Source organism: Zychaea mexicana (assembly GCF_025766255.1).
Source record: "Zychaea mexicana strain RSA 1403 chromosome Unknown BDB00scaffold_2, whole genome shotgun sequence".
Taxonomy (NCBI): Eukaryota; Fungi; Mucoromycota; class Mucoromycetes; order Mucorales; family Lichtheimiaceae; genus Zychaea; species Zychaea mexicana.
Window position 1 is genome coordinate 750,425 of NW_026516665.1, and position 27,013 is coordinate 777,437.

The 27,013-nt window shown below is 39.7% G+C and overlaps 4 protein-coding genes across 4 annotated transcripts; all 4 read right to left on the bottom strand.

Annotated features, from left to right (window-relative positions):
• Positions 1–8,260: 8,260 nt before the first annotated feature.
• Positions 8,261–9,206, bottom strand: BDB00DRAFT_783400 (uncharacterized protein; the record flags this gene model as incomplete). Its single annotated transcript, XM_053120375.1, has 4 exons — positions 8,261–8,591; positions 8,647–8,864; positions 8,940–9,097; positions 9,200–9,206. The coding sequence occupies 4 exons, from the start codon at positions 9,204–9,206 to the stop codon at positions 8,261–8,263; spliced, it is 714 nt and encodes a 237-aa protein (XP_052985598.1).
• A 2,347-nt stretch (positions 9,207–11,553) lies between these two features.
• On the bottom strand, positions 11,554–12,598 carry BDB00DRAFT_783401 (uncharacterized protein; the record flags this gene model as incomplete). Its single annotated transcript, XM_053120376.1, has 5 exons — positions 11,554–11,767; positions 11,847–12,034; positions 12,105–12,161; positions 12,296–12,471; positions 12,520–12,598. 5 exons carry the CDS (start codon positions 12,596–12,598, stop codon positions 11,554–11,556), a joined length of 714 nt encoding a protein of 237 aa, XP_052985599.1.
• A 1,488-nt stretch (positions 12,599–14,086) lies between these two features.
• Positions 14,087–14,690, bottom strand: BDB00DRAFT_229950 (uncharacterized protein). Its single transcript, XM_053116563.1, has one exon. It carries the CDS (start codon positions 14,644–14,646, stop codon positions 14,143–14,145), a length of 504 nt encoding a protein of 167 aa, XP_052985600.1. The 5' UTR covers positions 14,647–14,690; the 3' UTR covers positions 14,087–14,142.
• An 8,276-nt stretch (positions 14,691–22,966) lies between these two features.
• On the bottom strand, positions 22,967–23,677 carry BDB00DRAFT_866824 (uncharacterized protein; the record flags this gene model as incomplete). The annotated part of the gene is made up of 4 exons (XM_053126271.1): positions 22,967–23,273; positions 23,402–23,460; positions 23,540–23,562; positions 23,668–23,677. 4 exons carry the CDS (start codon positions 23,675–23,677, stop codon positions 22,967–22,969), a joined length of 399 nt encoding a protein of 132 aa, XP_052985601.1.
• Positions 23,678–27,013: the final 3,336 nt, after the last annotated feature.

The window sequence follows — 27,013 nt, forward strand, 5'->3', positions numbered from 1 at the left end:
CTTAATAGATTTGGATTTATACCTGTATTTTATTTTCTTACAGTTTTATATGGAAATATTGAATATCCAGGGCCATACCGCGAGATTGAAAAAGGACTTGCATTATTATATCATATGGTATCAGGTGTATCAGGAAAGGATATGCATACTGTTATGCCATATGCAACATTTTATGATTTATATAAGCGGCTCTGGATTACTAACTATAATGAATTGAATAAAAAGGTAAAACAAGATCTAGATAGTATGTTCTCATCACCACGTATTCGCATTCTATCAGCAATAATAAACAATCCAGATGGTTTTAAGAATGTTACACTATTTATTGATGGACATGATAGTAAAATAAAGTATTATAAACCAAATGAGTCACATTCACAGTTATATTTATATAAATTAAAAGGGCCAGCTGTACGTACACAAGTTATACAGGATATGAATGAAATAATTACACATGTTTCAGTATCTGAAAAATGTGCTATCGGAAATGATGGTACTATGTTTATTACAGTCGACCCCCGTTAACGTCAACCCTCAGGGTACCTGCAAAAGTGTTGACTATATCGAGGGTTGACGACTACCGGGAGTAGCGAGATTAGGCAAAATGTTTATCCTTGCAGACACTAAATGAATCACCGCTTCCCGCCATTATAAATAACTTATGAGCGCGATTCATATCTCTTTTCTCTCACAGATAGTGAGATTGTTCAAACAGTGACGGCAGTTGCTGAAGATGATGACACCCCAGATGTTGACGAAGAGCCAGTTCTGCAAAAAAGAAGAGTATTTACTGCTAAAGACAAAGTTACCAACATCAACACATTTCTCGATATTTTAAATGAAGAGCAAGATCTACATGATACTGTTGTGAATGCTTCTAAGCAAGCCTCTTTGACAAATTATTTTGTACCACAGTCCCAATTAATGTAATCTAATTGGACAAGTTTCACCCTCGATAACTAGTCAACCCTCCTGAAGGTGTTGAAGTTGACCTTATGTAGAAGTTGAAGTTTTTCACTGCTAAATTTGAAAGGGTACCAGCGAATCAGTTGACGCTATCGGAGGTTGACGTTATCGGGGTGGACGTTAACGGGGGTCGACTGTAATATGAAACTATATAAAAAAATAAGTGAGGCAGATTGTTTAGGAATGGATGGTGGATATAACTTATTTATACAAAAGTTTAAAGATAATGCAACAGATGCTGGATATAGTTTTTATGATCGTAATTTTTTACATCCCATAAGAAAAGAACCAGGACAAAAGTTAACAATCAATGAGACATACTTTAATAACAAGTTTGGATCATTTCGTTCAGCAATAGAAGCACAGTTCTCTATGTTAGGCTCTAAATTTGAACGATTTAATAATAATCGTGCAGTATTGCAAATAACCGATATAAGATATTATAATATTCAGCTTCGTGTTGCTTGTATTCTTACTAATATATGGCGATTTGTAAACAAGTATAATATAGAGGTATGGTGCACGCCACCTTAAACCATACCTCCAGCAAAAATTACTGTCAATTTTTTAATTTAAATCCCCGCTATTTTTCAAATGCCGCATATGAAATGGATAGATATATTTACATGTTCTTTCGAACTCTTCTGTGAGATGTGTAGATTTTTACAGCATCAATAGCATCACGACCTTCTAAACCATCATGGTATGCCTTAATGTATCTCCATGCTCTACGCTCGAAATTATGGATCATTGGCAGCGGAATACTATCGAGAACTTCGGGGACAGTTTTCTTGAGGCTTGCAAAAGTGTAGTTGCATCGCTTACGCACTTCTCGTTTAACAGCACCCCAATAGCGTTCAATGAAATTGCACTCACAATGAAACTTTGGGTAAAGCTGAAAAACGTGACCGGCGCCTTGAACAGCATATGCTATAGCACTTTTTTCTGAGGTGAAGTCAAGCTGGGCACTTAAAACCTCTGTTGCTTCCTTTTTCTGCATCCCTTGTTTCCAAAGGCCTCTTTCTTCTAAAATCTACAAAAGAATGAAACAACAGTGAGTGCTATGTCTCGTGACTAATGGTACAAAAATACTAACTTCACGCATGCCTCGCAGATGAATTTTGCCATCAATTCTTCTGTACATGAATTGAAACATCATTTCGTTCTTTTCATCAAAAAACCACCCATCCCGGATACGAGTTGATGGTTCGCGCAAGTATTGCTTTTGACTGATTTTTTTAGGATTAAGATTGAACTTTTGGGCCCGTAAGGCGTTCTCCCTGTAGGCATTGTGGTTGGAACTCTGGTCAAAGCAAAAGACAGCTGTTCGGGTAAGAGATTAATTACGCTGTATTAAATAATATGCAGTATATATGATATAATGATTAGAAAGACATACCTTTACAATTAGGATGCATTGCCTGGAATATAGGAATTGCTTTTTCCTTTAATTGTTTGACCATATCTTCACTTTTCCAATAGCCTTCACGGTTTGCACCAGGTAAAATGATTTCTCGTGCTTCATATGGAATGTCTGCATGCTCAGGGAGACTACGAAGCTCTTCTGATAGCATGAGCCGGCCATGACATGGGCACAAGAAATCGCTTACCATCAACGATGCTCCTGGTCCTTTCTTCTTTAAGGGAGTTTCGCCTTGTGCAAGCCAATTGGTTTTCTTGTCATCGTTTGCATAAAATATGCATTCGTCGTGTGTCACCATCACCAGCTCAACGTCGTTTTCGTCCTCTAACACTGGCTCGACCAACTCGCCATCTTCAGTGTACTTTTCATCTTCTTGCGGTATCCCATCATTGCCCTGGCCCAGCGAACACGGTACTCCTTTACATCATCTCTTTCGTGACCATCAAAATAGATCTGTCGACAATTATAAAAGGAGTACGTTTAGCCATCTATCTAATGTGCTAATATATAGTTGATATTTTCCATGTACGTACATCTTTTCCACTTTCTCTATACTCAAATCCCCAGTGAGCCATATATCGTGTGATGGTGCGCTCAGATACTGTTGCGTTGCTGATATTGGATACTTTCGGAAATATATTCGTTTCTAGTTCCACCTTGAGTTCTGGGATACTCCTTTCTGCTGGCTTTCGACTACGGATCCAAGTGCAAGCAGCCTCCTTGACATTTTCATCAGCCAAAAGTGACACAGACTTAACATGAGCACCTTGGCGATTAACGCAAATCTTGCCGGTTTCAAGATACTCTTTGGTCCACCAACGGATTCTTGTCAGCAAATGTTTAGTGTGTTTCTCCCAAATGGCATCTGCAACCAATCGTGTTGTCTCCATAATACGCATGTTATCGTCGATCCGGAGCTTGGCATATTTTTCGATGCTAAGGTATTTGTTGGCCTCAATAGTTGACATCATGCTTATTTAGGTTTTCTTATTTTTGATATCCTTGCGTAATTGGATCAAAGCAGGCCGCAAGATCTTTAACATCTCCAGCTCTTCATCGATTTCAACGTCGGCATCTTCATCATCACTGCTGCTGTTGCTCGTTTCCACAGGATCTTGAATCTTAGTAAATCCCATATCAGTGAGCCGTCTCATTTTTTCTACATGGGTAGCGAGTTCCTTAGCATCCCGTTTTCGTCGATAATAAGTACTTTCTGATTTGCCTACATTCACCCAACATTGTCAATATTTTTCTCAGGATGCAATAGACCATTTGTATGTGTTTCATTGTGCTGCTATCATAATTAAGAGAATATATACCAGTATACGAGCTTCTTAGCTTATTGTCGGCACCTTGAAACCATTCAAGCAAACGAGTTCCTGAACGTTCTAGTACAGTATCATCTCTTTCATGTTCCAACCCATTAGTATCGTCGTATTCACAAGAATCATCGGAAGAATCATCGCTGCTATAGCTAGCGCGTGAGCTATCCGTAGGTTCAGGTAGTTTTTTGCCGAATTGGCCACTTTGCACACGTTGCTGGTTGTTTTTGACAAGGCGACTTCGTCTGTTGACGCTTCCCATAATGAATATAAGATTCTTTGTAAAAGAAAGAGGTGCATAAGACTACAATCTACTGACGAAATTTCTATACGCAGCAATATGTAACAGTATAATCGATAATCGGTGAAGATCTCATGTAATACAAATTCGGCATATATATTTGCCGAACAAACGAAAGCTCCTGATTGGTTTAAGCTGGATTCGAACTACTGTCAATTTTCCCCATCACTTATAAACTTGTTCCGACTTTGAGCGACGGTAACTCAAAACTTTATTAGAAAAATGAAAAATCCAAACTGATAACTTTGTTCTCCTGGTCAAAAGGAACATTTTTATCGGTTTAAAATTTTGATATGGGGTGGTGAGATGGTTTCACAGTACTTTAAAGTTACCCACTAAAGCGGTACAGTTTAAGGTGGCGTGCACCATAGAAGATTTATTATTAATTATAAATTATTAATTATATTTAAATTTAAAAGGAATATTATTATATAATATTCACGTCGTAATGGCTCGACACCCCATCGACCATTACCTCTAAATCTCATTGTCGAGCTACCCGTCGTCCAAGTATTCCTAGGGTAGAGAGGGGGAATGCTCATTACCATTCCGCCGTTTTTAATCATCATATTTATATTATATATATTATATATATCTTTTATATATTAAAAAATTTTTTAGTCAATAAAAAAATAAAAAAAAACAAAATTATAAATAACATTTTAAAAATATAAAAATTATTAACATAATATTTTATTTTTAACGTATTTATTTTTCATCATAATATAAAAAACTAAAATATTTATCTTATTTTTAAAATTATATTATATTTCTTATATATAATATAAATTTAAATACTATTGTTAATAATTAATCTTCTTAAAAAAAAAGAAAATTCTTTCTTTTTTTCTTCCGTCTGGTTATATATCAAGAATCTTTGATTCTTAGATATATAATAATAAGTAAAATGTTTCATTTTACTTACGCAAGGGGGGTTCCATTACCCCTTGCTCTAGAAATTAAAATAAATTTTAATTTATTTTATCATAATCGAAGATTATGACCAGACGGGTCTATGGACCCGGGAAATGGAGTAATGGAACCCTCCATTTCTTTTATTTTTTATATATAAAAAAAGAAATAAATTTCTTTTTTACATAAATCAAAGATTTATGTCCAGACGGAAAAAAGAAAGAAAGAATTTTTTTTCTTTTTAAAAGAAGATTTATTATTAATTATAAATTATTAATTATATTTAAATTTAAAAGGAATATTATTATATAATATTCACGTCGTAATGGCTCGACACCCCATCGACCATTACCTCTAAATCTCATTGTCGAGCTACCCGTCGTCCAAGTATTCCTAGGGTAGAGAGGGGGAATGCTCATTACCATTCCGCCGTTTTTAATCATCATATTTATATTATATATATTATATATATCTTTTATATATTAAAAAATTTTTTAGTCAATAAAAAAATAAAAAAAAACAAAATTATAAATAACATTTTAAAAATATAAAAATTATTAACATAATATTTTATTTTTAACGTATTTATTTTTCATCATAATATAAAAAACTAAAATATTTATCTTATTTTTAAAATTATATTATATTTCTTATATATAATATAAATTTAAATACTATTGTTAATAATTAATCTTCATACAACCACATCATAAATTATGGTATGGAAAAGATTTTGAATTCCCAAGTAAGAAAAACAAACTTGACTTAGTATTTTCAAATGAGCAAAAAGTAAATACTGAATATAACGAAATGGTTGACATGCAGCAGAAATTTCTACAGCTTAACATTAATCAATCAATAGATATGATTATAGATAGTGAGGACGAAACTGAAAATAATACATCTAAACGCAAGAGAAAAAATCAAAAAGAACAGAGAAATATAGAACATAGTAATTCATATGAAATTGAGAAGATTGTAGGACATGTGTATACTGATAATAAGTACATATTTGAGGTTAAGTGGGTTGGATATAGTGTAAAGGATAATAGTTGGTTAACAGTTGATAAGTTTAATTCCCGGGAAATGCTACATGAATATATGGCCACACATGGTATTCAGCTCTAAATTAATTTCTTACTTATTTGCTTATTAAAAAATCTCATATTGAAACTGACTGTATCAACCTTTCGTTTACTTGCCCAGTTATATTTATATTCACTACTACTTTCATGTTCTTCAATGTATAATTGTATATATTGTTGAATCAGTTCTTGTAACTTATCTTGGCATGCTTGCATGATATCGTTTCTATTTAACTCTTTAGCTTTTATTAAATCAGTATAGTAGCTAAAATATCTTGTAAAGAACATTTTATATTTATGTTTTTCCTTTTCGAGTTTTTCTATTACATCATTTGCAAATAGGGATCCGCACGGTTCGGTTCGGTTCGGTTCTTAAAGGGAACCGAACCGAACCGTCTAAAGCAAGAACCGAACCGACTAGAACCGACGAGAACCGTAGAACCGAAGAACCGAACCGAAGAACCGAACCCATCATGTATATAAAAAAGGCAAGATTCGGTATCTTTAAATGAAAGCTGATGTGTGTGTTCAAATGTCGCGGTATACTTGAATACTGCAGTAAAAAAAGAATAGTTTATTATTGTACATTGAACAGCGATCTCAAAATGAATAAGAGAAACAGAATGTAAACATTCTCATACGATGTGGGTCATTGCATGGTTAAAAGATTGAAGCACAGTTTTTACAAAAAAAAGTGGAGCTTATAGTACTTACTTAGAGCGACTTAGTATTACTAGTACAATATGTTATCGTAACATTGGAGGAATTGAACCACAACCGGCAGTACATACAGCTGCTGTGTCTCTATGTGTGTATAGTGTATAGTGTCTCATAAAAGGCAAAGGGTGAATGGGTAAGATAATTCTGTTATGGGCCCCAGGATGCACAATCTCAGATGGAATGCACAAACTTGATAAAACTGATCGAGAAGCCATGATAAATCTAGTAAAGTAGTACGTCATGGAGAAAAATGCATTGTGGGTAGCAAAGTAGAGGAACAAGTAATGATGTGCGTCATGGGCGGAGAAAGCAAGCTGCTGTCAGAAGAAGTGTTTTTTTATTTTTTTGCTCTTCTCTTCTTTACTATTTTTTACTCCCTTCTGCTTTTGCAGGTTTTGTTAAGTTTTCAATAAAGTATGGCTTGCAAATACACTACTTCGTGGTCTTTTCGGAATAACATTGTTCGTAACTTCCATTATAGCCTACTTTATACTAATTACCAAAATCGCTGATTGCAATCTTCTGCCTCTCGGTTCTTCGGTTCTACTTATACAGAACCGGTTCGGTTCCGGTTCGGTTCTTGACAGGAACCGAACCGTATTTTCTCGGTTTCGGTTCGGTTCGGTTCCGGTTCTACGGTTCTGATACGGATCCCTATTTGCAAAGTTACATTGATATGTATTCCATAATTTTTCATTACAATCATCACATAGCTCTAAGCAATAAAATTGACATTCCTCATCTTCACTATTAATTAGTCCACCCTGTGAGGTAACCGCACTAGAGGTGTTACCATCTAACATTGCTTCGGAAATATGAGGAATTGAGGATTCCTGAGAATTTTCATAAGACATCTCCTCCTTATTTGTTAATTCTTCCTGAGAATTTTTATTTTTTAAATCTTCTTCATTTATTTTTTCGTAATAATTATCATATATGTTACATTTCTTTTTTAGTTCATAATTCTCTTTTCTTAGATTCCCAACTTTTTTAATTATATTATTATTATATTTTTGATTATTAGAATTTTTTAAATTTGATTTGGACGCTGATTTTTGTTTTTCAGACGCTTTTCTTTTAATATTTAATTTATTTTTTTTCTCTATATATTCAATATTATATTTTTCATGTATATTTTCTTCACAAAAGTTTTTTATATTAATATTATATTTAGATAAATAATTTTGTAATTTTTTTGTATCAATAACAATTTTATCATTATTAAATACAACATCATTTGCAGGTGGTTGAATCATTGTAGGATGTTCTTTTTATATTTATTCAAAATTCGATTTTTATTTTTTTGAAATTTTTAAATTATGCATGCTAAGACATTTGTGAATAAATTATTTTAATAAAAATTACTTTGGCTATCCTAGCATACCTTAGCTTATAAACTATATATGGCTATTAGATCGCATTAAAACTATCATAACTATGGCCGGTCCTCAAACATTGCCCTTGGGGCAGTCCATGATAAGCATCTGCAATGTAAGCCCTGAAACATGATGGATTAGAATCGTGCAAATCATTAGATATAGATTAAACAAGTTTCCAAATTACCCATTGAGATAAATCCAACAATCCTCAACTTGGCAACTTGGTCGGGACACTTGGCAATGAGCGCGCACAACTCATCTTTCATCATCTTTGGGGTCTTTAGGAACCCCTCACGCATCTCCTTCGACCCTTTTGGCCCACGGTCGTACCGGCCGAGCTCACCACAGCCCAATTCAAGCCCTGACTTGACAAAAATCAAGTCACCACGGTGACCCAATGCTTTACGGGTCATGGCTTCCACACCAGCGTTGTTACGACCTTCATTCTTGCGTAATGCGGACGCAGCGCTTGTTTTCTCCCCACTATTATTCGACCATCATTTAGTATTAAGCTCCATGTTCTCATTACTTCACTTACCCTCGAACTTGTATTTTCTGATCATCAAAGCAAGTGTCTACAAATTGCCAGACACGGCGCAAAAGATCACCCTCGGAATGATCGGTTAACGGGAAGTAGGCCCATCGATACAATTCCGTTGCTTGGGCGATGCTGTTGTTGATCCCAATCAGATCAAAATCCTCCTTGTAGTCAAGCCCGGTATTGTTGACTTGATAAGCCATCAACTCTTCGGTAGTCTGTAATGATATTACGTATGTACGTCAGTATGTCGATATCACGTACTTAGATAGATAGTTCCCAGGTTGTCTCACCTTGCCATTGGGATTTTTGCTTGCGTCGAAGGTGCGGAAGAGGTCGAGATGGTTCTTGACCTTCTCTGACACTTTTGGTAGTGCTGGATTATTGTGATTGCTGATTTCTTCAAGTTCATCACCGGTGAAGTATTCAGACCAAGAAGGATCATTCACATCTATAATCATTGCATGACAAGCACTATATATAGAGCTTAGGTATCAGACATGAAAAGTCGTTTTCGTTATATATGGGGCATTTACAAGTATTGAAAACTTACTGCTCATATTGACATTTCATCGTGAATTCAAGAATTTTGTCCTCCACGCAGGTACCAGTGGAAAGAATCCACTTTGGTCCTTTAAGCGTCTGGTGTTGGTTTCGGACAAAGTCCAAAAACGAGGACGAAACCGTTGTTCCTGATTGCTTTGATGGCGTGTCACTGGGTGACTCCACACGAGACTCCTTCTAACAAGTTGCAACAATTTTAGATCAATGTTTTGCGAACCTCTTTTGCTCTTTTTGCTCTTCAAATTACTCTTAGGTCAATAAGCGCTTGGATTGTTCTCTAATCCGGTTGGTGCTTGGCATAATTCTATAGTGATAAGTATTAGCTATGGCGGTATATCAAAATCATTAAATTATTAAACATTTTTAGTTTTTATGAAAATCATTCTTTAATTAATTATTATTATGACCATTATCTTATATTTTATCATATTTGTATATGACTTTGATCTAAATATTTATTAATTATTTCTTTCTCATTAAAATTATTATAAGGAATCCATGTATTTTCATTTTCATCATAATATTTCCATTTAACCAAAAATAAATACTTATTATTTTCATATTTATATCTATTATTTTCAACTTCATAAGTTTTTATTGATTGTTTTCCTTTATTCTTACGTTTTCTTTTTTTTTCATTAAATTTAGGAATATCATCTTCACTTGAATCATTAATATCTTGGTTCTCTTGTATTTCATCATCACTATATTCATTATTTATATTACTATTACCTATATTTAGAGCTAATAATTTATCTTGTATATTTATCATTTCATTTAACTTTTGTTTATTTATTTCTTCATTTGTAATTACTATATCTATTAATTTTTTTTCAGAGGGGAATTCAAAACAATTAGTTTCCCAAAGTTTATGATGAGGTAAAATAGGAACATTAAATAATTCAGCGAATTTTTGTATATTTTTAAGTAAACAAGCAACCCTAAATTGTAAATTATAAAATTTAGTATTATTCATTCTTACTACAGCACTATTATTATTAAACCTTTTGAATTTATTACCTATTTCAGCGAATTGATTTTCTACTTTAGAACGGAAACTACCAAATACATTATTAAAATGTTTTTCTGGTTCTGTTAGATTAACTTTATTTTCTTTGTGGATTGGAAATACAAAATTATTATTTGAAAATTCAATGTCTTTTATTTTAGCTAAATCAATAAATTTATTAATAAATAATGCATAACCTCCATCCATTGCTAAAACATCATGACTATGTATTTTTTTATATAATTCATATTTAAAAACATTGATCCATCTGAACTATCAGCGCAATAATCACTATTAGAAATAAATAAAATCATATCATTAATATCAGTAATAATCTGTGTACGCAAACCTCTCTTTTTTAATTTATATGAATATAATCTTTCTTTTTTTATATCTGTATCAACATATTGAATACGAGAATCATGTCCATCAATAATTAAAGTAATATGCTTGAATAATTCTGGATTATTTTTTTTGAACTATATAATCTTAATAAGATAGATGAAAACATGTTTTTATAACAATTATTCAAAATTTTATTTATTCTAGTATAATTTCTTCAAACATCCAAAATTTCTTATAAAAATCATAAAATGAACTATAAGGTAGATATCTTTCTATATTATCTTTTCCTGATTTACCTGAAACTAAATGATATAGTAAAAATAAACCTTTTTCGATTTCATTATATGGTCCTGGATATTCAATATTTGAATACAATACATTTAAAAAAAAGAATACTGTAGTATATCCTAACTTATTTTTTAATTCATTTTTAATTTTATCTATATTATTTATTTTTTTTATTTCAGTACGATGTTTATATTTGTAATTAATAATTTTCCAATTTTCATTTAAGAATCCCCAATATTGGTTTATTATTTTTTCAGCTTCTAACTTTATATTATATTCATAATTATCTGAAATTTCCATTGGATCTTTTATATTAGTAGTAGTAGCCATTTTTTTGTAAGTGATAATAGAATATAAACAATAATATCAATGAAACAGGTCTCTTAACAGTATTATCTGCAATCAGGAAGAACCTTATAGCCTTAGACAAATGTCAAAAATTTATAAAATAATTATAATTTGTTTATATTTTGAGTGCTACTCAATATAATAAATAAAAATTCAATTTTTATAAAAAAAGTAATTGAGTTTAAATTCAATTTATAACAATCATAGAATATATAACAAGCATTAAATTTTATTAAAATCGAAAAGTATTAGTATATCCCCCGTGTGGTCAAGCCCGGTATTGTTGACTTGATAAGCCATCAACTCTTCGGCAGTCTGTAATGATATTACGTATGTACGTCAGTATGTCGATATCACGTACTTAGATAGTTCCCAGGTTGTCTCACCTTGCCATTGGGATTTTTGCTTGCGTCGAAGGTGCGGAAGAGGTCGAGATGGTTCTTGACCTTCTCTGACACTTTTGGTAGTGCTGGATTATTGTGATTGCTGATTTCTTCAAGTTCATCACCGGTGAAGTATTCAGACCAAGAAGGATCATTCACATCTATAATCATTGCATGACAAGCACTATATATAGAGCTTAGGTATCAGACATGAAAAGTCGTTTTCGTTATATATGGGGCATTTACAAGTATTGAAAACTTACTGCTCATATTGACATTTCATCGCAAATTCAAGAATTTTGTCCTCCACGCAGGTACCAGTGGAAAGAATCCACTTTGGTCCTTTAAGCGTCTGGTGTTGGTTTCGGACAAAGTCCAAAAACGAGGACGAAACCGTTGTTCCTGATTGCTTTGATGGCGTGTCACTGGGTGACTCCACACGAGACTCCTTCTAACAAGTTGCAACAATTTTAGATCAATGTTTTGCGAACCTCTTTTGCTCTTTTTGCTCTTCAAATTACTCTTAGGTCAATAAGCGCTTGGATTGTTCTCCAATCCGGTTGGTGCTTGGCATAATTCTATAGTGATAAGTATTAGCTATACGGGCCATCTTGATTTTTCTCCTACACATTTTTACTATGACAACCGGCGCTTTGGCTGCCGTTGCTGTGTTAGCTGGTAGCTGACTGTTTTACGCTGATCGTTCACTCACTCTAATATTGTGCTGTTGCACGGCTGTTTTGAACCTTTTTGACCATACTGCTTTGAATTGGGAAGGGTCACTTGGAGAGCAAGAACAGAAGAAAGACAAGTCGAAATGAGAAAAGCCACGGAGACTTGGCTTGTCCTCCTTTTCTGCGTCAAAATAATCTTTGAATCCTATAAACGCTGGATAAGCACGATGGAGTAAATTCAAACATTTTTCGTATAGCTTACTTGCAAAGATCCTTTCTTCGCTAGTGTCTCGATTGCTTTGGCTGAGGTTGCTAAGCTTTGACACGCTTGAAGAGTTCATGCTTGAAATAGCGAAAAGAGAAGGAACCAAGGAAACAAAAATTGCGTTTCCAAACAACAGCGTTGTCATGTGCCTAACCATTGAACAGTCTCATATCAGGTGACACTATAATATCATAAATCCGACAGGCCACAAGCTGATACCCTTTGTGTATAATGATGGAGTGCAGCTTCTGGCCTACCGCTAGTCTCGTTCACAAGATAACACCATTGATGTTAAATACGAAACCATTAGATAACAAAATCAGTAGAGCGTCAGCTTGAAACTTGGACAACTGTTGATGTTTCTATTCACTATATCATGACAATTGCCAGACTTTTTTGTTGTTATTCATGTTGCCATGCATTAAGACGAAGTGGCCCAATCGTTCCCGTTGGGTCAGCCTGTGCAATTCATGCAACACAATGATGCAGGCTATAGCCTCAAATTCTGATAAACGCTCCCTCATCGATCTACCGTCGCGTAACGAAAAATCATAGCAGCTGTCAATTGCTTGTCGTCTCCTTACGGTATTAAAGAGCACCTAATCTTCTCTATCACACGCTCTTTTGCTAGATCTTGATCTGTGTTGATGACACATCACTATCTCCACACATGTGTTTAATCAAGATGCTCTTTTACTAACTATTTTGCAACAACAACAAAAAACGATTAAATACCAAAAAGAAATTATATATAGATTCTTGTGCGAACATGAGTTGGGAAAGGAAAGGAAGAACAAGTCCGAAAGTGTTTGACGTCAGATGATACAATGGTGATGATGGTATATGAAGCGTTTGAAACAAAGTAGGAATAGGAATGTGGTAAAGAGTTTAACCTTTGGGGAAGAGTAGGAGGGTGTATAGTTGTATGGGGAGATATCACGTTGTTCAGGGCGTCCGTGCCAGTAGCAGAAGTATGTATTAGCAGTAGTACTGGTTGTGGATGGTAGTGTAGTGCAAATCAGAACCTTTTTTTAATAAACGTCATTACTTTTCACAGCACACCTAATTTTCGCCTCTCCACATTCAATCTCCCCATACTCTCATTGGGTAAATCCCCAATGTCGCGTGGCACGGCTTCTACCGCTTTAGCAGATACTTCCACCACATTAGCAAATGCTTTCATCGCATTAGCAGTAGCAACTTAATAATCGTCTAACTAGAAACGTAGGAACACCCATTAGTATAGATAGTCTCCCTCTTTTCATTCAATATCACTTCAGTTCATATCTTATCCTCTTCTTTTACAATATTTCTTCATAATAAAGAAATCTCTTAAGTGGTCTTTCGGACGTAACATTCCCGATCCTTTGAACTCCCACTTTCCATTTTTCATCAGAATAGCTGTAATAGCATATCTATGATAAGGCCCGTAAATCGCCTACTTCCTTTTATTCACAATTCATTTCCGTGTATTCAGAGTCCAGCCGTTACTCTGCTATACCACAGTAGTATTATCAAGAGTAGTGGTAGTGGTATGGCTGTCATTGTCAATACAATTATCTTCTGCCGGTGCTTTTGTAGGCTTGCGCCGTCGTCCAATTATTGTCGAATTGTCAATGCTCAACTCAAACAGTTTATTGGACCTTTTCTGCTGTGTTGCTTTTGCCAGTAATTTGTTGGCTTTTTCTTGTGAAGGCGGTGGTGCCAATTGTGAGCTGCTGTCTCGATAGCGAGTGCTTTGTCGAGCCGTGCACGGACCTCTTCCATTTCTTCTTCCTGTAACGTCTGTTCTCCTCCATTTTGTTGTTGTAAATCTGCCTTGTTCATATTTTGTTGTCGCAGTCGTTGATGCAACATGTCCTCGTTGTTGGTATCCTCCTCATCATCTGCGTTGCGCGCTTTGACGAACTTGGCACGTGCATTGTCTGTGGACGACAGGTTTTTCTTCCGCCGTGGTTTTTCTTCTGCGATTCGCTGCACTGCATAAGAAACGTCAAACATCTCTTTCATGGATGTAATGCTAGGCGAAAAGATGCGTCGGCCGCTGTTTGGCGGCGGCGGCGCTGGTGCACAGGCGCCGGGAGGTGTTGCAGTGGGTATATTACGTGGGGCTGACGGTGTCATGCTCGCCGCTGCGGGACCTGCGTCGGTTTTTAGTTTTTTTTTTTTTTGTATGAGCCGGTAGGCCAAAATTTATTAATCCAAGTCACACGTACAAAGCAGAGGTGTGTTGGAGATAAGAGAAAAAGAGGAATATACAAAATAATAAAAGAGGGCGGAGAGGGGTGACAATGGACTTATTAGTCTATGGCAGTGATCTTGGGGTGGCGCAGCTGGGCAAGCAGCTTCAGTGCCAGTGAGACCACAGTTGAGTGAGTATAAGGGACGCGGTCGAAGATCCAGCTCCAGTAGACACGCCAGCATGCCAAAAGGACGGATTGGACGACCATGGTCCGTAGTTGTGTGGTGGACGCAGGGGCAACGGGCCAGTCCAGGTTGATGATGAAGTTGAGGAGGAGAGTGGGATCAGGCTCAGCATAAAAAACCAAGCCCCAGACTTCCTTCCATACGGCCCACCGAAGTGGGCAATCAACGAGAAAATGACGAGTTGTATCAACGAAACCTAAACATAATTGGCATTGCGGGCTTGGCATGAAGTCTGGTACAATACTGTGGAGACGGCTGGCAGTGGGAAGCGTGTTGTGAAGTGCGCGATACCAGACATTGCGGGCTGAATGGTGCATCGTACTATGCCGAAATTGACGCCAACGACTAGCATTGAGTGTCGGGTGGTGTGGTGTTGCACAAGTATTGTTCAAACAAAGACGACGAAAACTACGGGTGGTGAGTCCTTGATCCGTGAGATGATCTGTAAAAAGGGGACGCATCACGTCACCATCCGTGGTGCCGAGCTGTCCGTTATGTTGGGCCAACGGGTGGGATGCAGGTAGGCAAAGGCGACTGAAGAAGTATTTCAGTATGATGCGGCCATGCTGCATGGCCTCGAAAAACCGGCGAGTGACACGTGGGTGGCGAATGGGGCCGTCCTGTGGCAGACGTCGTCGTAATAAACCAGGAGTAGCATCAAAGACGTACAGATCCGATACCTTCAGTTTCTTGAGGCTTGGCGAACGGAGCAGGTCTTTGACTTCGGCATTGTCACCGGGGTCCCATATTGCGCGACTAGGCAAACAGAGTACAAGCGCTGGTGGGATATAAATGGATGATGGTGCTAGTTGGAGTCGATCGATTGAAGCAAGAATAAGTGATGCGATTGCTGAAGGTTGTTGTTGTAGGGAACGAGGGCGTGTTTCCGGGAATGCGAGCAGCAAACGGTGGTCAGGTAGTTCTGATCCAATGCTCAGCAGATGGTGAGCAATGTAGGGGACCACCAGGGAACACGATGCAGCACCGTTTGGGTAATTGATCAGTGGCTGAATCCAGCGTAATTGAAGAGCGTGTTGTTGTGTGCGTGGATCAAGGATCTGGAGACCCCCTTGGTCTCTTGGTAGTAGCTGGCGAGAGAGGGCAATGCGAGGAAACATGCGGTGAGAGAGGAAGCCGGAGATGATGGTCTGTAGTTTGGTCCAAAATGACGCAGCAGGTGCACCAGTCAACCGCAAAACATACCATAAGCGAGAAAGTAACAATGTGTTGAGGATGGTGGCGCGCCCCCGCACTGACAGCTGGCGTTGTTGATGTAGTTGACAACTCGTGCGTATACTGATAAGAAGCCGATCCATGAAGAGACGATGCTGTGCTGTTGAGGTCGCTAACGGGAAGCCCAAATAAACGGCGGCTTCAGGATGCGATCGATCATGGCATGCTGGATAGCCATAGCGAGCGAGTGTTTGGTTCCATTCCGGTTGGGGCCTGCCGGACAAAGATACGGCTTGAGTCTTATGCACATTGAGACGAGCATTGGAGGCCAGCTGATAGTGGTGAAGGTGGTGATGTAGGCGCTCCAAGTCAGTATCTTGACTTAGGAAGACACATACATCGTCCGCGTAAGCCAAAATTTTGAGCGGTGGAGGTGGAGCAGGAAAATGGACGCCAGGGTTGCTAGGAGCAATGTCAACCCCACAGAAAACCTCATCCTCCAGCACGGAGCGTAGTAGTGGTTCGATCGCTAGGTTGAACAATATTGGCGAGAGCGGGTCACCTTGGCGCAGGCCTCTTTTTTGTTGGAAAGGTGAGCTGATGTGACCGTTGACGTTGATATGAATGTTGGTGCGAAAGAAAAGTAAACGAATACTGTCGATGGTTGCGGAGGGTAAGCCAAAACGCTCCAAAACACGAGAGAGGTATTCTGGCGCGATGAGGTCATATGCTTTCTCGTTGTCCAATAGCAAAGCAAGGTTGGTATCGTTGTCCCGTCCTGACGCTTGATCCATCATCATCCGGACTAAAATCCCGTTATCGGCGATGAAACGACCAGGGAGGAAACCAGTTTGGAAAGGTGTTATCAATGGTTGAGCAACTTGAATAACACGGGCGTTGAGCAGACGAGTGAAGATTTTGGCGTCGCAGTTGATAAGGGAAATAGGACGCCAGTTGCGAAGAGAAGACAGGTCGCCTTTTTTGGGCAGGAGGGTGACACAAGTTTCCTGCCAAGAGGGCGGATACCGGGCATGTTGGCAAGCGTCATTGTACACATCGCAGACAAGCGTTGCATACAGAGGGTGATGAAAAACAAGATACCAAACAGCATAGGGCAAACCATCTGGGCCTGGACTGCTTTGCTTCGGTGCACGCTTGGCTGCCAAACGTAGGTCTTCAATGTCAAAATCCTCAGTGAGGATTGTATGGTCGTCACTTGTCAGATGCACGTCCGTAGGAATGTTATCCAACAGGTGTTGTATTGATGCATCTGAGACGTCTGTTGGGGTGTATAGTTGCTCATAGAAAGATGTGGCAACATCTTGCATACCGTTGATATCAGTGTAAATGGTGCCCGTGGTGGGGTGTTGCAGTTGGTGGATCGTACGGTCATCCTGGCGTTGGCGAATAGTGCGCTTCAGGTAACCCGCCGACGTTTCACCGTGTTCGCGCCATCGTTGGCCAGCGCGCAGGGCAGCGATGTCAGTCTCTTCCTGTTGCAGCGCAGAAATTTGTTTTTCCAAAGGCGGTAGGATTTGTGCACGCAGTGCGGGAGAAGGTTGATGTCGCAAGAAGCGATTTCGTTTTGACTGTAAGGTGCACAGTTGTTTTTGGCGCCAACGTGTGTGGTTACGGCTGTAATTTTGCATATGACGTGTCACCACTGACTTTGAGGTGTTCCCATTTGTCTTGGGTAGTGGGCAAAGCTGCAAGTTGCGGATGCAATGTGGTGAGAGTTTTGGCAAGAGATTGACGAAAAGCTTTGTGGAAGGTGACAGATGGGTTACCCCGCCAATATCCTTTCCCATGTGTGGGGGAGGATAGTCGGAAAGTGGTTGAAAGTACGGCATGATCGGTCCAAGCAGGGTTCACGTAGGATACAGTCGAGTCTTGAGTGGACCCACGGAATTGCGAGCCAGCATAAATGTAGTCAATCGTAGAATGAGTGGTCGCGCCACGCCTAAAGGTCGGGAATGGCAAGCATTCGTCACGATTGGTGATACAGTCGGAAAATGATTCATCCAAAAGGGCGTGCCATTCGAATGGTGCTTCGCGCGTATAGTGTGCGCGGGTAATGTCGTAGTTGAAATCACCAGCAATGATAAGCTTGGTGCAAAATTCAGAGTCGCGTAGCTGAAGTACTGGTGATTCGAGGAGAGAGCGGTAGAAATTGCGACGAGATATGGCAGTGTCGGCAGGTGCATAAAGAACCAAGACGAAGAAAGGTTCGAAAACGTCGGAGGAATGTGTAATTTTGACGAGCAGAGCGCGTTCGTCTGGTGTGATGGCGAGTTGTTCAAGGTTGATAGCAGTAGATAAAGAGACTAGTCCGACGTGTTGGGTCCATAGACTATTGGGGGCGTAGAATTCGTGGTGGAAGGTTTGTGGATCAGCAAGGCGGTCAGCATGACTTTCTTGAATAGCCACAAGGTGAGGTTGGTGTGTGGTCCGCAAGTGGCGGATGAGTGATTGGCGTGCAGACGGTCGGCTGATCTTGGCAAGACCGTTGCAGTTGAGTGATAGGAATTTTAGATTAAAATTCCTATCCATTGATGTTTAACGTTGGTGGAGTTACCTCGCCCAGCTGGCTTTTGCCCACTGGCGATGTTATCTAGAGCTTTTGCTGACGGTTTGCGAATACGACCGTAAGCACTGTGGCTGGTCAGGGCCGACACACCGGGCAATTTAGCTGCTTGAACGAGTAGTGCTTTTTGGATTCGCAATTTCTTGGCTTCTGACATAGTACGAAGAGACTTCCGAGCTGCCTCTGTCATAGGAAGGTCTTGAAGATCGAAATCGACGTCTTCGCTAACAGCAGTGGCGTCGACCATCGTAGTGTCCCCTCGATGGTAGAGATAATGTTGGACAGAACTGAACTGATCTGTTGTGAATCCAAAGTGTCATTCTCATCTTGGTGATGTTGCTCCTCTGTAGGTGGCCCGTGGTCCTCCGTATCCTTTCCTTCTTCGTGTGATGCAATGTCGTCCGTATCCTTCCCGTCGTCGTGCGATGCATGGTCGTCCTTATCCTTCTCATCGTCGTGCGATGCATGATCGTCCTTATCCTTCCCGTCGTCATGTGATGCGCTGTCGTTGATGGTGCTATCGTCGTCATTAAGTCGTCTCTCGTCGTCGTCGTCTGATGCGCTGCTGGTAGCGACGTCAACTTGCTGTTCATCGTCGTCTTTATGGCGCCGGCATCGTTGTTGCTAACCTCGGTGTTACTGTTGGTTTCAGAGCCATGTCTTTGCGGTTGTTGCTGGGAGGAAGTGGCGGTTTTCTTCATTGAAGATCGGTTACCCTTGCCTTTGCCGGTAGAGGATGCCTTTGTCCCCGTAGTCGTTACCAGCTGCTTCCCTGTTGATGTTTTACGTCTCTTGTTCGTATCCTCATTATTATTGGCGGTCATGCGGCGCGGGCATTCACGTGCTATATGTCCCACGTGGCGGCAGTTGTAGCACATTAGATTCATTTTGTATTCGGTGCAGTCGCTGCGATGATGGCCAGGTTGGTGACACCAGGTACAATGTTGAGGCATCTTATGCCAGGTAGCGTAGAATCCATATTTATATTCTCCTTTCCATGCGATGATATGGGGGAGAGTGGCGAAAGGTTCATCTTCCGGATGGTTGGTGCAGTCGATGACGGCATAGCCGTTACCCATGAAGAGGTTGGTGGTGGGCTCACGGAAGGCTCCACAGTCGATTACCCGCCGTAAGGCGCAAGGCTTTCTTTTAAACCCTCACATAAGAGGTGAGATCGTACTGGAGGAAGATGCGTGAGGCGAAGGCGTTTAGTGTCGGCATCAGTTGGTAGAGCTCGGATGGCACGAATGCGTGTTTTGTCTTTTTCGAAAACGAGTCCCGAATTCAAAGCCCGCTGTAAAGGCATGTCAAGATCAAAACACATCTCGAGTAAAACTCTTCGAGATCCCTCGCGATGAGTAAAGGCACCTGTATTTTCTGGGAATTGAGCCGCTGCCATTTGCAGGACTGAATGTAGGGGCTCGGGGCGGGTCGAAATATCGAAGAGAACGCAGTCGGTAAAGCGTCCATTGCGCCATACTTGCGACTGCAGGACGGTCCAGCCATCGTTGTCCATTGTAGGTGCTGAGGCGTCGACATTATGCATGAGCGAGACGCGCTTGTTTTGAACGATATGCGCCCATGTCATCCTGGGTTCTCCAGGTTGAGGCGCGTGAATTGATGCGCCAAGGGATGCGTCCTTTTCAGGGGGCAATTTGGTCTGCTGGTTCTGAGCGGGAGCGGAAGAAGCCATGGTTATATAGCAGTAATGAACACGGCATTTGAGCCAGTTCAATCTATCCAATCAGATTGCTCTCTCACGTTTATGACGCGCCGAAATGTGTGGCTCCTCCAGATCAGGAAATTTGTTCTACATGAATGTATGACTATGTGAGTAGACGGGTATCGCATCGAGAAAAGACTCAAGCGGATAAGCGTTATAAACACGATATGAAGCTCACTACAAATCCTTCATCATCTGAGAAGTGTCATCGCTTTAAACACGCTGGATACAAGTATCAATACAAGTATCAACGTATACAAGAGTATCCAAAATCTCATGAGACATGGCGATCCCGCGCTTGCCGATGTTCCATTTGACGGAAAAATTATGGTCCTTGGTGTTGACTTTTGCAAGGTACTCAACATTGTATCCTCTCTTCTACTTTGCATGTTTTTTACTATTAAGCGGTAGTACTCACAGTAAAGTATATGGTAATAGGTCCTTCCAGTGATACCAAATGCTTCGCGCTCGCAGATCGTACAGCAGTGCTTAAATCACTCATCGAAGCCATTTACGGCAGCCTTGACGCACCACACGTGGATCGCGATTACCTCATCAGTCGCTCCATTCTAACTCCAAAAAATGTCGACGTTTCAGCAATCAACGATCTGATACTCGACCATTTCCCAGGCACTATCCACGAATTCCCGAGCGCAGATACTGTGGATGATCCAGAGGATCAAATCACATACCCACCAGAGCTGCTCAATTCCATGAATCCATCCGACCTCCCACCACACTTGCTAAAACTCAAAGTCGGTTGCCCAATTATGCTTTTGAGAAACTTGCACACCCAAAGTGGTCTCTGCAACGGGACACGGCTGATTGTACGCTCTTTTCAAAGATATGTACTTGAAGCTGAAATAGCCACTGGACCTCATGCTGGCAACATTGTCTTAATCCCTCGCATAACACTCACACCATCGCAAACACGCTCGCCCATTCTCTTCAAACGCACCCAATTCCCTGTTCGCCTGGCATTCGCTATGACCATCAATAAGGCACAGGGTCAAACTTTCAACACTGTCGGCCTCTACTTGCCTGAACCTCCGTTCACGCATGGTCTACTCTATGTAGCCATGTCGCGCGTCCGCACCCCTTCATCCATCAGAATCATGATAGATCCTGAGAACTCACGTATCGCGGGTCAGTAAGGCCAAAGCACAAGAAATGTTGTTTTTCACGAAGTTCTTCTATAATTCTTTTTGTCACCTACTCTATTTTTACATCGCCCATTCTCTTTTTCTACATCGCCTATTCTCTTTTTTTATATTGCCTATTTTCTTTTTTTCTCGCCTATTCTCTTTTTATCAATATCACTACATCATCTTTGTCAACACTTCTTTTCGCATTGCACTCTAAACTGGAGATAGTTAAGTATCCAACTTTGACGACTTTCTATGATAGACTACTTCGCACTGCACAATGATCTTGCTTTTGTTTTTGAAAACAGACAATAAGCATCTAATACCAAAACATTGATCCAACCTCGCTTGACAGGGGGGTTTGGGGGGCTTGCCCCCCACTTGGGGTCAAGGGGGGAACCCCCTTGCGACGCGTTTCCGTTGAATGACACGGAGCGAAGCGGAGAGGCTCATTCATCCGAGCGAAGCGAGGAAGGACCGCTAGTATTATGTATAGTAGTAACTGTTAATGGATCACAAGGCTATCTGAACAAAAAAATTCAGTGATTTGTACAAGTAATAAAGAAACTTGCGGTTAAATGCAAACAAACAAAAACTAATCAAACGCATCAGAAAGAGAAGATGGACGCTGGAACGAGATGGTGGAAGCATAGGTAGTTGTAGCGTTGGATGTTGAAGTTTGATCGGGAACTTGCAAATAGGCGACATGGCCTACAGTGGCCTACTCCGGTATCTTAATTGACTTGCTGCCCCTCACCCCATCTGCTGATAATTTTCACTTGTATCCGCCTTTGCTTCTTCAGGCATATTTTTTCAGAGTAACACGCGGTCCCAGTCCCAGTCCCTCTCTTTCTTTTCAGGACCGCAACAAAAAAAGGTCGAATAAGTATGAAACTAGATTGTAACTCGCTACCTGAACGAACGGGGAGAAGAAAAGAGGAAGGAAGTTACTGAAGCCACTAGCCCTGAGATGGGGTGAATCATTGTCATCGTCTTAGAAGCACTAACTCCAGGAAGTAGTAAAACAAAGCAACCACTCTTTCCTCTTGTGCAATCATTCACGAAGGAATGTTGTGCTGTATCAAGATATGGCGCATGCTTGGGTGTAGTTGTATAAAAGGTTGCACCGATTACTTTATATTAGATCTACGTGGTAAAAAGGATGGCTATAACTTTTCATTTAACACTTTCAAGTAAGTAGAATGATCCAAACAAGATCCTGCAGCATGATACTGCCTGCTTACAACATGTTTGCTTTTACTGCAAATGATGTAGCTGATTGACTGGGTCAAGTATGTTAATATATATAATGTTTAGAGTAGTATCTTAAAATTAATTTGCATCAGGCGAACCGTGTTTAGCCTTTGCAGCAGTAAAAAATGCGCCATTGGATCAGGTGGGATAGCTGACGCCTTGCATAAGGCCAGCATCTCTGTCAAATTGATCAGAAAAGGATCCATTGGTGCCAGTGTGGTTCTCGATGGTAATCCAAATTTCGTCGGCAGCAAAGGACGCGTGAGAGGCCGTGCTTGCAAAACCTTCAGTACCAGGTGTGTACAGTACACAGTACCGACAGCAGCATCGAAGCAAACTAGCTAAAGCAGCCGAGGTTGACAGAGATGACCCGGATGACTGCTTGTTGCCCATTGAAATGGCACGGTAGTAGAATTCAGCATATTTAACAATGGCAATGGAACAACTATGCCAAAATAAAGAACGATTTTTTTTGTCAGTGACAAAAAATGACCATATCTGTAATCGTTGTTCTTGCACACATGATAGTACAGGTAGTACTGATTATATAGCAAAAAACATTTGGGTATTTACTGAATTGCTTTGCGAATTAGCATATGCACCATACGAATTTGTAGCGTGTCGATCAACAGCTGTTCCGAGTCATGATAGACTGTTGCCAATGAACGAAAAGATATCGGCAAAAGAGCTTTTAATAGCAACATCCGTTACCTCGTCGTCCAGAAGTAAGAAACCTAAATGTTAGAAATACGATCATAATTGGCCAACATGAGTGAAGATAATAAAAAGACATTTTCATACGGCAGAAGCATAATATATTCTTGACTACTACGACTAACCATCGTTCATGTTAGCAGGGTGGGCAGCAATTAACACATGAACATTCAAGCCAGCGTTTGAACACCTCCAGAGAACCATTGAATAGCTATCGTTGATGTAGCTGACGTTAATTTTATCTAATTATTGAGCAATAAACAAAATTGGGAGTAGGGTGTCGCGGTTAATCAATGGTTATATTATAGGGCATTTACAAGTATATGAAAACTTACTGCTCATATTGACATTTCATCGCGAATTCAAGAATTTTGTCCTCCACGCAGGTACCAGTAGAAAAAATCCAAAAAGGAGGACGAAACCGTTGTTCCAGATTGCTTCGATGGCGTGTCACTGGGTAGACTCCACACGAGAACCCTTTTTTCAAATTCCAGTCTGGTTGATGCTTGATATATTCCTATTGTAATCAATATTGGTTACCCTAGCTACTTTATTTCGCTCCTCTTCACATTATTGCTGTGCATTTAAAGCCATGAGAATCACTACCTAGGCAAACATTGTTATGTTTGACCTAGTTGCGGACAAGCATACATACACGGATCGCTTACCGATTCAATATTGTGCTGTTGCGTAACTGTTTGGCATCTCTTGAACCAAACACCTTCAGAACCATCATTTTCACTTGGGCGACAAGAAACCAAAACGTCCGTGAGCCTGATGTCTGTGTGAGTAACAAGAAAAAGAACAGCTGCAGCAGTCCAATAAAGTATACTAACGTAGAGTTCCTTCGTTCGTCCGTCCGCCAGATTACGTGTGTGTGCAGAAGAACCTAGAGAGACCCAAATACGAGGAAGCAACTACGGTACACTACTATTAGCAGATGAACTTAACCTTCATTTTTCATACACTCTAGCTCTCTTTTCATATGTACACACGCCCAAACGCAAATGTTATAGTGACCGAGACACTGCATCCATTCCATTCTAGACATTTTCTCTCCCCTATCACATGCCAATGGCTGTTCTAAATTTACCTACAGTGTGAAAGAATCATGACTTTCGGTGTGATGTATATACTGTGAGAAAAAGGGACAGCTATGTCAAAACAGTGAAAAGAAGATTGTTTATCAGTATCGGTGCAGATTGAAGTCTTGACACATCATCAGTGAATTATTACTTTCGCTTCAGTCCCTCAGCTTTTTCAATATCAATCTTCCGCATCACTTACGCGATGTTCCGCAGCGTCCGATAAAAGGGGGTAAAGTGAAAATGCAATCAAAGAAGAGCACGACCAGCATCTGCAGGTACTATTGATCTTAGTATCTGGCCTGCTGCTCATTTCCCTCCTCCAATGTAGTTTTAGAGCAGGACAGTCCTTGGATAGGCCACCGACGGCATCTGGCTGCAGATGATCAAAGTAGTTCTGTCACAAAAAATGGTTTGTACTCCACAGGCGTACATAAAAGCGGAACAGCTAGCCTTACCGTTTAATGGGTCACAATTTACATTTTCCTTTGTCGTGTGCTGCTATAACGATTTAGAAACCACCACAGCACCGTCGGTCTGTTATCCTCTAGGGACCCCGTCCCATAGTTAGTGCATATCTATGTATATGTAAATGTAAATGTATATGCACATGGTCAACTATCTTGCCCAATCGTCTAGAGAACGAGAATGTAATACTTAACCTACTGTACTACAGTATATTTGCTCGCAGAAGTCTACGGGACGAACACAGTCGGTTGTCGCCTTTTGTCAGGGTAAATAAAATGGAACACTCGATAGAGCGGCGGAATCTACACGACAATATTCAACCTATAAAGCAATTTCACATACATACTCTCATTTCACACCGAACAGAGGCTCGGATCGAACGAAAGGCGCAACGCGCCGAGAATCTTCCTTTCCTGTGCACACGTACCCCTGAGATGTTACATGAAAAACAGCGCAATTGCCCTAAGAAACATTGTACCCAACTATATGTATAATGCTGTAGATACAGTAGAAGCTATCAAAATAACATTTTATTTTTTTTCTGTATCCATTGCCTCTATTACTTAATACATATCGTGGGAAGGGTGTTCTTTATGCTATCGCGTTGTTTGTTATCGCACCAAAATAATACATAGGAATGACAATGCTCATCTCGACATTTTCTCTTTCTACAGTATTAGCCCAGAAATGGACCAACTCGTCCTGCTCCTTCATGACCGACTGCCCCGCAAACTACATAAACATTATCTTCAGTTCTACTTTTTTCTTTGTTTCCTTTACAGTATATATTCTCTATCCTCATTGACCACGGTATTATCTGCCAAAAAGAATACTACACTCTTGCTTATCAACGGCTGCATTTTCTCATGGCCATCCTTTTTTCTTACCGGAGACGCTACGCAGTCTTATTGGTGACGGATCTGAGTACGCCAACCCGATGCCTGGCCAAGGGGTAGAATATATATTTATGCACGGAAAACTACCGAGAAGAAAACGATCAAAACAGTCTATCCAGGTTCAAGCGCTTTCATAACCCAATACGACCTATGCTGTACTTGTTAGAATCCGATGTACTGTATTTGTGGCCTTGTTACTAAATGCGATCTCACATAAAGCCCGTCTCTCTTTGCCTTTCGCTATGATTTCAATGAGCTCGAAGTTGAATTATGTTAGTTGGTACCCAGTGTTGGATCTATCCTTGAATCGTTTTGCGCTGGACGGATATGATAATGGATCGTGATTTCCGCAATACAGAAAGCAATATCATAGGGGGGCGACTCAGGATGAACAAAGAAGAGCTGGTGAATTGACTCAGAATTTTCCTATCTTCAAGGCTAGGCTTCGATTTGCTTGGATCTATGCTGCATTAATACAAGTAATATTCATCATCATATACAGCTGGTGTCTATATGTCAATGCTCATTTAGCAGCTGTACTCGTTCTGCAATTCAATGGTAGTATATCTGTTTTCTTTTATCTCTCCTTTCGGCCTTGTTGCTTCTATTACGATGATAATGGTGATGAACCTTGATTATGAGCAACTTTGTCTACACATAGTAATCTGTATGATATATATTCGTAGCCATCAATATATTGTGGAATATAAATTCTAAAAGGATTTAATAAAGTATTATGTATATATTTTACGCTGACATGGTATCACAGTAAACGAAACCTAGAACAATAATCTTGCATGTCGTCTCTGCTTTAATTTGTGCACAGCTTTTATACTCCTGAAGTCGACTTCTTATGAATCTTAGTGTAGTACATATATACACGCATGATGCAAGAATTTATCATTTTTAGCTAGTGCAATCATGAGCGTTATTATACTATTGTTGTGTGCAATTATTAATATTAAAAATAAGCTATTATTTGTGCGTGAAAAAAAAAACAGAACTCATTTACAAATTACATT

Bases quoted from the DNA above. Each gene is read 5' to 3' on its own strand.
- BDB00DRAFT_229950 (XM_053116563.1), bottom strand. From the start codon at position 14,646: ATGACACCGTCAGCCCCACGTAATATACCCACTGCAACACCTCCCGGC.